General features: G+C 43.4%; 1 protein-coding gene across 2 annotated transcripts in view; it reads right to left on the bottom strand.

Annotated features, from left to right (window-relative positions):
• The window catches only part of CARD11 (caspase recruitment domain family member 11), a 1247701-nt gene that overhangs the window by 268986 nt on the left and 962865 nt on the right, over nt 1-15850 (bottom strand). For both annotated transcript variants that reach the window (XM_069647590.1, XM_069647589.1), the window contains exon 19: nt 9447-9687. In XM_069647590.1, the coding sequence (XP_069503691.1) occupies nt 9447-9687 (241 nt within the window). The remainder of the gene's footprint in view (nt 1-9446; nt 9688-15850) is intronic.

Raw genomic sequence — 15850 nt, 5'->3', positions numbered from 1 at the left:
GTGTAAGGAGGATAAAAATGACATATTACGCTGAAGTACGAGCTGATGGCCTGCATCATGGGCTTGACTGGACTGTGATTTTACTGCTTTATATTTTAAATGAACATGATATGATGATAATAACATTGCCGTTCCGTGGTGCACTTGTGGCACTAATCTCTATGCGCCATCATTTCCTGATAACAGTCTTTTTCTTTGTAGTCCTGGAATTTGGAAATTAATCTCTACGGGGATGGAAGGGGAGTGTTCTAGCCTCACAAGGCGCGGGCCGCACTAAAAGGCTAGTTCAGAGAACTCTGCCCCTGTTACTGGGAGGGAGAGAGAGAAGGTGGATGGACTCTGATATGTAAATCAGCAGGTTGAGCGATCACTGGCATTGATGCAATTTATGTGTGATCTGCAGGTAGCAGGTTCAAATCCTGGCAAGATCAACTCAGCTTTTCATTAATCTGAGGTTAATATATGCGTACCAGCTTCAGTTGGAAATTATTGTATGTAAATATGTTCTAGGCACTGTGCTTTGGCAAAAGCGCTATATAAATAAAAATCATTATCAAATGCCAGGGCCATAGCTACTACCTGGAGTACCTGGTTGGGTCACTCACATGCTGTTATCGCTCATGGTGCAGCTGTGTGGTGTGGTCAGATGTATACATTCTGCTTGCTGTTTTGGTTTTCTGAAAGGCCTGCAGTAATGCTGCAGTATTAATACTCATTTAATTGTGGAAAGGTTATAGTTTACATGTCGTGTAGATTTCTGGAATGTTATGTTGTGCACTACTAGCTGTTCACTCTGCAGCACAGGGATAGCACCTTTTCTCTTGGGTGATGCCTGATATCCAGGGGCTTCTTTTACCTCCTGCTTATCATATCTGTGTTACAATCCTCCCTGAGCTGAATCTATATTTATATATACAATATATACTGTGGGTTTTTCTATATTTCTATTCTTTTGTATGTTTTTTTTCACCCAGACAAAACCTCAATTATCCACTCCAGCCATCAACAGCCAGAGAAGTTAATTGCTAGTAGTTGTGCACCTGTAATGAAGTGTGATGTAAGGTGGCCCTGTTTGGCACGCTTTTGATTTTGGCGGCCTCTCTGCCCACCTACTGTTACCCCTGTGGAGTGTACTTGCACCAGTGACTAGGAAGAATTCCTCTCCTGATCTTCCAGGCCTAGATTAGAGTTGGGCAATCAATCTGCTATCTTTTTTAATCTGGTCAAGTTGTGTTCTCGGGAGGGATGCATAATCCATCCAGCCATAATTTGCGCCTGCCCTGTGCCCCACACATAAGAACAACTTGGATTACTGTTGCAGGGCATACAAAGTGGGGATACAAGCAGCAAGGGGGACTAGAGTGGTTGCACAAATGTCACCTTTGTGTGCATGCAACAGGAATACACTTGCTATAACTGTATGCAATATTGCATTCCATTCTTTGCATTTTATCAATTTGAGAAAATGTTATGTGTACACAACATAATACAGCTTTTCATTCTTAGGTAACATTTTTCCTCAGACCATAATGCAAAGTGCAGGAGAGCAGGAGAAATAGAATTAATTCACCCATTTATCTTGAGCCATTGTACTTGAGTTGATACCTGTAACACTCAGCATGTTATAGACCCAACTAGGCATTGTTCCCCTTTTGGAGGAGGGAGGTTACTTATTGGCCTGTCCCCTCCCTCCTTTTGTTTTGCTTGGACATTCATCCATTATATGTATTTGGTGTTGTTTGCTGTTTGCTGAGTGACCTGGCTCTGTTACATGGTCAGTTAGAAACGTATTTGCTTTTTTATGGAAAGTCTGCTTTAATGGCACTGTAGGGGGACATACATTAAAAGTTAGCTAGACTGACAAACCTCATGTAGAGATCAGTCAAATGCCTTAACACACTTGTTTTTTCTTATGGTAATGCTAGTTGCGATGGCAGATAGGTGGGATATTTGTATGTGCTATCTCTAGGGCATACCCTCCGACCACCAGGATAGGTTTCCTCTATGGTGAAGTTGAGTGAAGTTGATTGGATGGTCTGTGCCATAGGCAAGACTGAATCCTGTTAATGGAATGTTATATTTTGGCAGAAATGGATTAAAAAAAAGAAATGTCAGAGCTGAAAATCTACGAGACAGGAAGAAGGTTTGAGGAAGAAGAGAAAACAAATATATTGAAGATATGTTTCCAATTCAGACCATCAAAAAGCCACGTGGCAGTGCTGGGACAACAGTGGAAGGTGACATTGCATCTTCTTCAAACACACGTGTTAAACCTGTTTCCTCACTGGAATTATCAGCAAGGGTTCAACATGTGGGAATTAGTGAAGCCAGACTCTCTGAAATTATTGAGGACATCCCCACAGAGGCGGTTGTAGCAGCAACTAGACTGTCAGAAATAATTGAAGATCCCCTTATAGAGACAGTAGTAAAAACCAATCTGATCGAAAGAACTAGGAACATCCCACCAGAGGAAATGGCAGGAAGTAGTACCTGTCTGTAGATTTGTTGTTTGATGCCCCCACCACAGAGGAAGTGGCAAAAACATGTCTGTCAGAAAGAAATGAGGACATCCCCCAGATGAAGTGGGAGCCTTTGTTACCAATCTGTCACAAATAATTGAAGATGACTCCACAGACAAAAATGCAGAAAGCAGTCTGTTCAAAAGAAATGAGGACATCCCTCAAGAGGAGGTGGCAGACAGTGGTGGTACCATTCCATCAAAACAATTGAAGATGCCTCCAGGGAGGCAGTAGAGGGAATAAATCTGTCGGAACTAATAGAGGGCATCCCCCTAGAGGAACTGGCAGAAAGTGGTACCACCAGTCTGTGACAAACAATTCAAGATGCCCCCAAGGAGGAAGTGGCAGAAAGCATTCTGTCTCAAGGAATTGGAGACATCACCATCATCTTTGCCCAGAGGAAGTGCCAGGTACCTGTCATTCAGAAGAATCTTTATCTGCTTTACTACATACAGAAAACTCAGGGAACTGGGGTGTGGAGCACAAACCACAGAAAGAGGATTCACAGGTGGCAGACTATTTGTTTCAACATCTAAAATCAGATCAACTTTGCCATTTCTTTCAGCACCATCCAATTCAACCTTCTAAACATAAACAAATTAAAGCAGAGTTAGCATTTTGGAGGAAAGATGGGAGTAAATGGCATTGGTTAAGTTACTCTGAAATACAAAAGCCCCTTTTTGCACAGCTTGTTTGGCATTTACTAAATGTGGATAGAGCGGTCCTTCCATCCGTGGGATGAAAAACTGGAGACATATTTACCAGCACATTAGAGAGCATGAGGCAAGCCACAGTCATCAGAGGTGCATGGATTGCTATATGATTACTTTTTTAGAGGTCGACACAGGAAGTCTGCTCTTCCACCGACAGAAGTTAGCTCGAAGTGAGCAAATCAAAAAAAGTAGAGAAATATTGGAGGGTGTTATTGACGTTGTAAAAGTCATTTGGAAAAGGGGGCTCAGCTTTCGTGGGAAATCAGAGTCCATGTTTGAGCTGGATAACGAAGAGCTGGATCATGGCAACTTCCTTGAAATCCTTCTGCTCCTCAAGTAAATATGACTGACCTCTAAAGGACATAATGATCCCCTTCATTCCAAATCCAAAAAGGAAACTGGGCAAGGACAGGGTGCTTTTGTGACCTTCATGTGAAAGACCACGGTCGGTTTTGTGATTGAGGCCATTTCCAAACTGTTAAAAAAGGTAATCAGTCAAGACATACAGGAAGCCAGACTATTTTCAATTCCAATGTGAGTGTTACTGATCAGTGCTCTATAATGATTAGATATGTTGCAGACACTGTACATGAACGCCTGCTAGCAGTAACCAACTGCACTTTGTCTAATGTAAAGGTATGGTTTGAGTTGGTGCAGAGTGTAATTAAAGATTCTGGTCTTGATTTAAGAAAGTGCACTGGAAATTCAACTGATGGTACATCCAATATGCGGGGCCACTACAATGGCCTCACGCCCTGGCTCAGTAAGGAATTACCTGGTCAAATACATGTTTGGTGCTATGCACATTTATTCAATCTTGTACTTGTAGAAGGGACACAAGTATGAAATTAATCCCTGTCTTTGTTGGTCCTGCTGAACTCCTGTGCTGTTTTTTTTTTTTTTGGTGTCTTGTAAAAGGATGGATTTGTGGCGTGAGCTGTCTATGGAAGGCCACATAATATGAGAAACAAGGTGGTGGGCACAGGATATGGCACTCCAGAAAGTTTTTGGCTCCTTTAATCACCTGGACAAAGCAATGTACAATGATGTGGTTGTAGCACTCAATAATATTGGTTCAAACACAGATACATTCAATTAGAAACATCCATTGCCCAGCTTTAAACTTTGCTGAGGCTGTGTGCAAATTCTAAAGAGGGTTCACAGCTCAGTTATATATTTAAGTATTTAATTCTACAACCCCATTATCTAATTATCTCCGGACACGTAGAATGGACATCATCCACGCACCCAGTCCCAACCATTGGTCTCAGACACTATAAAAGTGATTTCTGAAGAGTCAAGAAATTTTGATTCTGTATTCTGCGTATCAGAAAAATATGCAGAATGGGCCAACATAGACTTTGAAGAAAGAGGCTGTGATAAAGGCATGGACACTGCACTTCCTTAGGGGAGAGTGTCCCACAAAAAGAGGATGCATGGAATGTGTACAAGGGATAAGCCGATCAACTTGGCTAAAGACGGGTTTAGTGTTAGTGTATATAATGTCATTATGGACAAATTATTCAAAGCCTAACTAGTTGTTTTAAAACCCACTCATCTCTTGCCGCAGATATATCATGCTTGGATCTCGAAAATGTTATTTACATTCTACCCGACAATGCTCTTAGAAATATTTGCTTCTGGCTTTAATGACTGGATGACTCCATAACAGGTGTTAAGAGAAGAACTCTTGGACTTCTCAGCCGAGTGGTCTAAACTGAGGAGTACCCTACCAGAAGAGTATGCCTTTGAAGACCTATGTAGTGAAGATCCAGCACTAGAAGAAGAATTTGGAGACAAACATAAACATTTAGTACAGCATTTAGTATAAAAATACAACACATGCCGTAACTGTGCAGTATGTTGCTGCTCAATTCTAAAAATGGATAAACTTTTCAGTAGTGCTCACCAGCAATTGTATTTGGCATACAAGTTAATTTTGATCTCATATTGTACACAAGTAGCAAGTGAAATAGGTTTTTCGAAATTGAAGAATATTAAAACTCGCCTAAGAAACCACCTCCGCCAGGACAACCCCCGAGTCTTTATGCTCATGTCTGTGGAACGTAAAATGTGCTTGTACAATTACCAAATGCGGACATAATCGACCTGGTTGCACAAAAAAAGTTCATTGTTAATGGAACTCTTGGTTTAGTGATTTTCTAGGATTCCTGGAAGAGTTTTTTGCCTGCTGGTCTATGCATGCAACATTGTTCTTCCAAACCACATTTCTTGAACGCAAACAGCTTAATTTTGTCTTTTAAAGTAAAAGAGTACATTTGAGTTTGGATAAGACACCAGTTAATATCTTAAAAACGTACTGGATGTCACCTGCAAGATTCCCATTTAACCATTATCATTACAAGCGCTGCAACCTCAAAGACTTAGTTCAGTTGAAATGTGAAATGCAATTACTCTAAAACTAGGATGTGTACAATTAAAGAACAAAGTGGTCTGAGAAGATGGTACCCTTCATCAAGACGGTGTTGACGCGTCTACACTGTCATCACCCGGGACAATATATGAATTATTCAGCTTTACATCTTTGTGAATCATCAGATTTTGAGTCCAGCTACATGATTTGCAACAGAAAAAAGACTTTCCATAGAACAGTAATTACGCAAAATGATTTTATTTTATGAGTTGTGTTGTAATGTAATGTTTGAGCATGAATACAACTGGCAAGGTACTTTCTGGTGTCATCATTTGGCTGTATTGCTTCCTAAATTCAAATCTGTTTTTTTTACTGGTGGCAACTAGTAGACATGCCTTGAGTCTGGTTCTGTAAAATAAGTATAGGATTTAGCTATTTGATGATGTTTAAAAAAAAAAAAGAACACAAGGAATGTTATCCCTGGTTTTCTCAAGCATTTACACAAAACATTACATACAGCAAACACTGTTAACCCACCATAAGTAGAATTTTCTGTAAAGAAGTGATTTGGCGCGATTCACGGACGACGGTTTGAGGGCCACTTTTGAGGCGAGGGGTGGGACACTTTTTGTTTAGGTGCTTGGGCCCATTTTTTATCCCAGTCCAACCCTGGCACTGGTGGATGATGACGACATGGGGATTGGCCCAAAGAAAGTGAAACGGGAATGAGAATCTTCATTGAAATATCACTTGTCTTGGACACTCAACTCAGTGAATGATTTCATTGAGGAAGAGCACAGAGTAGTGATATCGTTAAGCATTTCTTCGGCAGTTGTGTTCGTACTGCGTCGTAGAAATCAGGCGGAGATGGGAAGGTCCGACATCAAATTGTCATTCTAATTGCTGCCGGGGCACCTAACTGGATTTTGCCTTTTGTTTATTCATGTCAAAGGATACAGATGTTAACAAAGTAATGCCCAGGGGGTGCTTATCAGTGTTAGCAGTATTCAAATGCTTGAATATGATTTTGGAGATTGTGTTTTCACAATGGCCAGGCTCGGGCCAAGTGTTGCCTCATTTGGATGACTTCCTGCTTGTGGGAAGGAGCATGAGAAAGAAGAATGCGCTCGCTTTTGGAGGCAATTAAGGACATGGGATGGAGTTCGGGGTACTGCTGACAGAGGGGCAATATACATGCTTATGTTCCACCACTTTGAGTTAGATTCATTAGTGGCCACGGAATCACATTTGCCAACAGACAATGTAGGAAGAAGAAGTTGTTGAGAGTCTTACTACAGGAGGTGATGGGGGGGCCGAAATATGTGAGATGAAAAAGATAGAGCAGCCTTTTGGAGACCTAAACTTAGCTTGTTAGGTGGCAGCGCAGGGTAGGGTTTTCCTAAAGCCCATGGTACTGTCAATGGCGGGAGCCAAGTAACCTTACCACAGATTAATGGTAAGGAGTAGCCTACGGAAGGATTTAGAGGTTTGTCTAAGACTCCTAGAGTGGTACATTGGGGCGTGGATTTGATTGATAGCTGAGACAATGCAATGCACCACGAAAATGTTTTCTGACACAGGAGGAGCTTTCACCTGCACATGTGCTGGAATAGCAAGTGGTTCATGGAATGATGCATAGATTTGTGGAGAAAGAGGGGACAGTATAAGGCATTCCTAGAGGTGTTTCTGGTGAAGGGGCCATTGATGGCATAGGCTGGAGAATGACACAACAGAAAGGTGATGTTTGTCGTGGATCATGAAGGTGTGGTGGTATTGGCTGGCTGGCAATTTATGAGGGACGAGTGAGTGTTGCATCTGCTGGTGAGACTGGTTTTAGAGTTTTTTCTAAAGATGAACATTGTTTTTTGTGGAAAACACACGTTGTGCCTGAAAATGTTTGTCGTGAGGTTATGTGGGTTGGGTCACGCAGCGCTCCAGTGCCGAGGACCTCGTGCAGGCTGAGAGATTAACTGCTGTACAATTTTGCTAGAGATCCTTGGTACCAATGACAAGGGAACCGTATTGAGTGGTTTGGAAGCAATTTCAGAAAAGTGGGGTAACGTGTCGAAAAGGGAGGTGCTAAAATAGATTAGACTAGACAGAAGAAATTATGTGGAACAACATGTGATTCATTTGGTGGCAACAGCCATTGCACCAGTGACCATTATGACAGAATTGGCAAGGGTCTGGCAGTACTATTATACTGGAGAATATTAGGTGCGAACTGCAAAGGCTCTGACTGATTCCAGGAAATGCAGGTGTCAAATGACAATCAATTGGCATTGTGTGCCACATGGATAGGGCTCTGCTACAGAGGTGATAGGTGTCGGCATTGTTGAGCCTGTATTTAAGGGCGATCGGGGTTGATCCCCAAAAGATTGTTACTTATTAATGTTGCATCAGCGCAGCTTAAGAGGCTACAAAACTGGGCATGGACCCCAAGGCTCAAAACAGGCTGGAAAAGTGGAAGCCTGAGAGGTGCAGTGGATAAGTACACACAATTGAATAATTCCCATTGTTCTTTGGGGGTGTGGGGAATGTAGGTGTGTATCTGTTTCTAGAGGCACAGGCTTAAGTAATACCAGTGTGGAAGGAGGTTTGGATTTGCAACCATACAAATGTGAAATGGTCAAGGAACCAAGATGAAAGGAGGACCTACAGGAGACAATTATGGATCTCATTACCAACTATACCACCAGGATTGGGGGTGATGAGCTGGTGCCAGATGTTGCCTTTGTTGTTGAAACTGGTTTAGGAAGGGATGGCAATCTATTTTATTATACACCTGGCTGTACGCCACCTGTTACAGAAAACTGGATTGGAGTATTTGTCATTTCTTGGAACTGAAACCTGATAATGCATGAAGGTATTGGAGGATGCCAATGGTTTTGGGAGGCAATACTGGAAAGGGAAGGGAGTTAACGGGGGAGAGGAACACCGTCTGGGCAGGGTTGCTCTGAGTTCCAACAAAAGACAGAATCTTGTAAATACGTTGAGCTTCAAAGTTTAGGCAGAATTGTTTAAACGTAACGTTTTGGGTGCGCAATGGAGTAAATGGGTCTATGCCACCCTAGAATAGGGAGTTAAGACAAGAGGGCTGGCGAAATAAAGAACCGGGAAAATACTCAGAGGTAAAGAAAGAGAGAGAAAAGAGGGGGCTGTAGAAGCATGATACACATGAAATGGAAACTGTGGTAAGAAAGGGGAGGAAGTTGGATAAATTGGGTTAAGACATCACAAGCACATGGGGATACATGGGGAAATGCTGTTTACAGAAGTGAACCTGCCTTAAATGAAACAATGTATCATGAAATAACACAACGTGTGGCTGGTTATTTGTGCTATCCTCCCCAGGAGAAAAACACATAGGGCCTTATTACGAGGTCACCGGTCTGGTAAAAATGGCAGACAAATTGCTGGTAATAACAGCACGAGCATTTTTACTGGACCGGGGAAACGCAAGTTTGCCAGTGAGGGCTCTGATCTACCAGCAGGTCTGGTGAGCCTGTAGATCAGGCCTCTACCGGCAAAGAAATGCCAGAATCACTGGCACCGATGCTATCGGTGCGGGTAATGCCGGCAATCCCATCTCATGGAGTACTATGGGACTCCATGGAATGGGAATTTACAGGCATGTCCTTCGCCCGTAATATCCCAGTAATAATGGGATATCGGTCGGCAGAAACAGTAAGACAGTTTCGCCGTTATCCCACCAGGAACTCCAGCAGGATACCTCCAAAAATGTAATGAGGGCCATCGTCTGAATGGTGCGTCCAGAGAATTAATGCCAAATGCCCATTCTTAACCAAAGGCCGGGTCAGATTTCTGTACTGTGCTTACCTGCTGTAGCTGGGGATGGTTCCTTTCTCCAGGTCCCGGTCATTAAATGGATCCACCCGGGCACAAAGCCACTCATATTTGCCCTGGTGCATAGTGTCGAGGACGTGCACGATCTCATCACACTTCAGAGAGAGGGAGCAGCAGTCCAGCTGGCTGGAGATGGTAAGATTTAGGCGGATGTAAAACGAGTCCCCGGAAGTGACCTGCCCAAGCTCAATTTCTTTCATCAGACTCCTGTAACCTGGGGAAAACAAAGCATGTATTTGACCTCATGGGAAAAGAATATCAAAAGACTTCCGTGAAAGAGAATCGCTGTTTCCTCTGACTCCTTCATCTACAGGCAATTAGACATTTGGTAGATGGTGTGGTTTAGGATGTCATGTACTGGTCATAGCGTCAGTAGTTGCACGTAGATGCTGTAGATCTGTCATCGCATACCCAGCATAATAGAAGCAAGATTATTTTATCTCCCTGTTCATTGAGCTGAAATATGGACCTTGTGATTATGGATCAACTGCCTTCTACAGCCAGGGTCCATGTAGCGGTCCTACTGGCAGGTAATTCTTCTGACCTAGCAGCTGTTTGAGGTGTAGGTTTATCCTAGCCCCACCCTACCTCAGCACAATGCCAACCAACTATTCCTCACAGTAGGGTTTCAATAGATGTAGACAGGAGCAGTGGGGCTTGCATAGAGGTGTCAAGGTTTCAGTAGCTATCAGCACTCTAGAGACACATCCTTTCCTGGCAAGTGTTCCTCCAATTTAGGTTATAATCCAGGGGAATTCTGTGAACTCACAAGCTAGTCCTCAAACGATGGGAGGGGACTAGGGACTGGTTCTCCTATCAGATCTGCGGAGGCAGGCTTCTCCCTCACAGTGCCTGGTGTCTCTGCATCTATACATAGCAGCTTTGGGGAATATGCCTGTTCCTAGCACTGTCACCAGGTATAAACCTGAAAGGGGCCTGGTTTTCTAATCTGATCGGCAGTATGGTCTGTTGGCTTTTCAAAAGCCTGTATGAGGCAGCAGAACAATTCAATCACTCATGGCATTTTTCAAGTTGGGGTCTTTTCTACTTAACAATAAATGGAGAAAGCCAAGTGCTGGTTTATTCCATCATGTGAGAAGCTGGTGATTGCCTATGGTGCAAATTGTCAACTCCTCTTAGTACCTGAATGCAAAGGGGGTATAAACGTCAGGTAAAGCAGCATGGACTTGAAGAGGAAGGCCTGTTTACAAATAGGGGCCTTTTGGATGCAGTATAAAGGGGATTTAACGCGTCTTCAAGTATATATTATGCTCTTCATTACTATTTTATTTAAACAACTTGTACACACACAATAATTAACAGCCTTAGAATGCAGAGTTTATTACAGTGAACTGATCATTATGCAATTTAGCAACTTCGTTCAGTCCTTGCCTGCAGGCTATAGAGTGTGGAGATCACGCAAGACAGAGATGGACAAGCCACAGGACAGGCATAGACAAGAGGGAACGAAGGAGAAACAAAATAAAAAGGGCGTTCTGAGAACTTATTAAGACCGCAGCCCTGTGAACTGTTGATTACTGTGGAGGTTTTGTCATTTGACTATTTCCAAACTGAAGGCTCTTTCATCAATCTTGTGTCTAACATTTTTGCAAAATGTTTTCTTACATAGCTCCTCCATTTTGTGACCTGCCTTCAACCCCTGAAATAAGAAATGAAATAAATGGAGACCAGGGCATGATCACAAGTTGGGCGGTATCCTGGCTGGGGTACAGCCCAAATGTATTTGCGTTAGAGCCCACCCATCTGGCGGTATTACCACCATTCACAGGTTGGGCGCTGTTAGCCCCCATTCCCCATTGGGTCCATTGGACCCAATGAGGAATTTTTGGTGCAATTACCGTGCAGTAATACCGCTGGTGGTCATTGGGCCCGAAATGGGCATTTTCCTAAGAGCTATGAGCTGGGGGTAAACACGACAGACTCGAGATTGGGTGGAACCTTAAATGCGGCAGTAACACTGCCTCCCACTCTGGCAGTTCGCTGCCTCAGCGCCTTGATGTCTTCGGGTATTTGCAGCGATTTATAAGTTAACATACAATACCGCTGCATTTAAGGGCTACCACCCAACTCGTGATCAGGCCTTGGGATTTTCTTATGGCTGCAAAAAAATATACAGCAAATGATTGTGTTTTTACTTTCCACCAACACTTTTTCACATCAAATAATCTTCCCCATCAGTAGCAGAAGTAGCAAGAGTACCCGAAGCAGTAGTGCTAAATGTACTACGGATGTTGTAGTGCCACTAGTCCTAGTTACCAGTAGTGCTTGTTTCACTGAGTTAGTTTTCACATTTTGTACACGCACCACCACAAACTTACTTGCATCATAGGTCAAGGCTGGCAGAAGCTTTGAAACATGTGCAGTAGTCACACGCGATTGATACATTCATGGCAGAAATGAAGCATCTTCACAGCCTTATGGAAGGTCATACTGTTGGGCAGGCTATCAGTCTCCTTCGGCAAGGAGTTCAGCATGCAAGCCCTGGCCGGGAACCTACTGCCACTGCTCATTTGCTGATGATGCTTGTTGGAAGAAGGCAAGCTCCTGCTGGGTATGTGTGGCATAAACGTGTCAGTCGAATTAAAGGCGCGCAAGTCCACGTACAAACTTGGCATCATACTTGCAATCAGTGCACAGAGAAGTGGGGTTGTTCTTGCCAAAGAAAAGTCGAACCACCGTTTTTAAAACCACCACTGAGTGCAAAATATATCAGAGAAGTCCAATGAAAAGGCATTGGCTTGGTATCTGCAGAAAAAGTCGAATGGAAAACATCGAATGGAGAAATTATCGCAGCTTTTTTGCGATACATTCTCCAATTTTGGGGGCATTTAAAAAAATATAGGGGTAGGTTGGGGTAAGGGAAATAGGTAAATGGGGGAAAGAAGGGTGGACAGGGCCTTCCCCCCGCATTTTTAGAAGCAAAAATGGTGGCGAACATTTCTTCATTCGATATTTCAACGTATATCCCATTGGCATAATCCCATGTGGAAATCAGCCTTCAGCAACATGGAATGATGTTTGAGGGAAGTGGGGGGGGGTCCGTTTCATCTTCTGAAGTGTAAAGAGAGGCACCTATGTAACAGCACTTATTTGTGCTGCAAGTCTATGAAAGAATTGCCACAGCACACATATGCTCATGATGGGGGTATGAGGGCTGTGTTGAGCTTAAACAACATGCAAGACAGTGGATTGTTCTCTGGCAGTGTAGTTTCCCAGCACTGAGCCTGGCCCACTGAGATCTCACTCCAAGGTCTTACCTTCATCAGCACCTCTGAGTTTGGAGAAAATCCTTCCTGTGGACCACGGAAGTGCAGATTAAATGTATGTGTTGTCAGCATAAGAGTGGAATTAATGTCCACTGCCTCTAAGTAGACCTAGGAGTGGATGAATGCAAATATACACGAGGAAAAGAGACAGGATGAGACCGTAGGATCACCACAATCCACTTGAACTGGACTTCAGACAAAAGTATCCATCTGGCTACCAAAGTGCTGAAAGGATCCTTTGAATACCCAAGCCCACGGAACAAGGCGCTGAATTAATAGGGCATGGTGCATGGTGTCCAACGCAACTGAGAGGTCCAGCATTATGAGAGCGAGGAACCCATCTTTATCCCTGATGGCCAACGGTTTCATGCCCGTGCCATGTTTAGGGTGGAAACAAGCCAAACACATGGTGAAGATTGCTTCATTACCCACTCTGCTGCAAGTATTGCCAGTAGTACTAGCACTACTAAACCTTTTACAGGTTGCAGTAGCAATAGTAACATGCTTAGTACTATTAGCAGTAGTAGTAGTAGTAGCAATACTCATTGTCACTAGTCCTACTACTAGTAATAATCATACTAGTATTAGTAGAAGCAATGATAATGCAACTAATCATAGTGGTACTGGTAGGTGTTTTGCTCCTACTGGTAAGAACCCTAATAGTGTGATTAGTACAACTGTAACTACAATAAGTACTCATGGTAATATTAGTAGTAGCAGTAATAGTGGAGCAGGTAGTAGTACTGCCAGTGGTAATAGTAGTACTACTATCAATACTGTTATTGCTACTACTGGTACTAATAACACACCTGCCTCTGTTGGTATAACCTTTAGTACAAGTACGCCAACTGCGACCACCAGTAGTATTAGAACATCCATGTATTCTATCACTACTGGCCCTGCTACTACGAACACTACTAGGTGCACCATTTCCACTGTGCTATTGATAATACTTACACTGCCAGTGGTGGAGCAAGATCACAAGGTAGAGAAATGTGTTGGTGGAAAGTAAAAAGAAAACGCAGTCTCTTACTCTGCATCTTTTCTGTCTCCGCTAATCTGCGTGTTGCGCTCCCTTTACTCCCTCGCCACCAGATTCCTGCTTCAGGGATTGGAAACATTTTACAAAATGTAACCCAACACAAGCAAGAAAAATGCTTACCATAATGTTAAGACTAAAGTAGATTGAAAAAATTTTGGTTGGGAAACCAGCAGAAGATGAAACATTAATAGTTTGCAACAACATACATATTAATGGAGTGTCACTGTAGGCTGTAAATCGAATGCTTTTGAAAGATATAGTGAAACAGTCCAGTGTGAGTACACAGAGAGCTGGAGTGCAGTTGTCAGGAACTCATGTGGATATTCCTTAAGCTATGCCAGCTTGGCATTTCTGGGATTGCTGGTAGAGATCCCAAGAAGCAAGATGGTGATGGCGATGAACGTTTCAGTGTCTGGAAGCTAGTAGTGTGCCCGTGGCAGGCAGGATGGATAAGCAAATGCAGTACAGAGTATGCACACTTCCTTGTACATTACAAATGTAGCTATCACTGATGCTACTTAGCTCTGCAACTTTTCCCGTCCAACCAGCTCTTTTAGTATTAATATTATTATTTGGGTATTTATTGAGCACAGACCTAGTTTCAGGTACCAACGGAGCACCTTACAATCATAGAGTGAAGAGTGAGGGAAGCAGAGAAAAAGGGAGTGGGGAACTAAAAACAGGGGAGGGCGTACAATTTACATCAAAGGATCTACAAGATATCAGGGGAGGAAACAGTGGAGAATCAGATCACTGAGTCTCATGTAGGGTGGGGAGTGTGAGTGGACCTAGGTGTTAGGGAGGAGCCCTTCCTTGAAGAGGAAGGTCTTGAGCTACTGATTTGGAGGTCTGTTCTGTTGTTTTAAGGAACTATTGCTAGTTTTAGTGGGAATCCTCCCCTGATGTTTGCCTCTGTGACGAGCGCTGCGGCACCCTTGAAAGACCGCTGACTCTTTCCACTCTCCCACAGAGTTCCTACTCCCATGATTACTTTGAGCTTTGAGGGCCAGCAGGGTCTCTGATCACCAACATGTTTGGGTCAAGACTGCAAGACCCCTTTCTTGCCTGCACGGGGGAATCAATATCAGAATGCACCCTATAACTAACTGCCTGGTCCAGAAGACGCGTACGGCTCTCAGCATCAGCTCAATGCGGGGCCACCAAACTACTGAGTTGCTACTACATGGGATATTTACTGCATGGGGTACAAAGTACCCTGTGGGGAATACATCAGTTATTTACCCTAGGCACTCATTTCTAAGTCCCCACAAGGTCAATATCCGATGCAAGACTAACGGCCTCATTACACGGTAGGCGGTAAGGGTTTACCGGTAAATCCTTACCGCCTTACTACGAGGTCCCTTTGCGGGTTGGAGAATTTAACGCCTGCTTTTTGCAGGCATTAAAAACCGACCTGCAAAGGGACCAGGGAGCTAATTACGGTACCGCAACTTGCGGTGCAGTAATTAGCACCTTCCTCATTCCCATTATGCCCTATGGGGCAAAAATGAGAATGGGGAAGGGCAATGGGGGAAGGGGGAATTACCGCCCCACCAACCTTGGAATAGGGCGGTAATTCCCCTTTCCACAAAGGCGGTGCCGGTATTTTACCAGCATGGCCCAAGTTGCTAATAGCACCTTGGTCCACCGCCGTCCGTGTAATGAGGCCCTAAATCATAATTCCTTTTCTAAAAATATGAGGTAATTGAAATAACACATCTTGTTACTGTTAACACACTAGTCATAATGCAGCCTTAAAAAGAGTTCTTCCAATTTGAACTCCAGGGGCCAGATAACAGAAGCTTTGCACTGGTGCAAGTGCCCAGTTTGCATGGTATTAGCACTGGGGCAAGGTTTGCCCTATTTCTTAAAACACTTGCAAATATTAGAAAGCCATTGCACCATGGCAAGTGCATTTTGGCATGTTATAAGCACCTAGTGCAAAAAATATACATTTTCAACGCATTTTTTCACCTGGGAAAAGTCTGCCCTAGTGCTAATACCATTCCATATCAGCACTAGGGCAGACTTTGCCCTGGCACAATAAT

The sequence above is a fragment of the Ambystoma mexicanum genome, chromosome 2q (genome assembly GCF_040938575.1).
Source record: "Ambystoma mexicanum isolate Mex_15411 chromosome 2q, UKY_AmexF1_1, whole genome shotgun sequence".
Lineage (NCBI taxonomy): Eukaryota > Metazoa > Chordata > Amphibia > Caudata > Ambystomatidae > Ambystoma > Ambystoma mexicanum.
The sequence above is the reverse complement of the archived record's forward strand: the minus strand, read 5'-3'. Positions and strand labels throughout refer to the sequence as shown.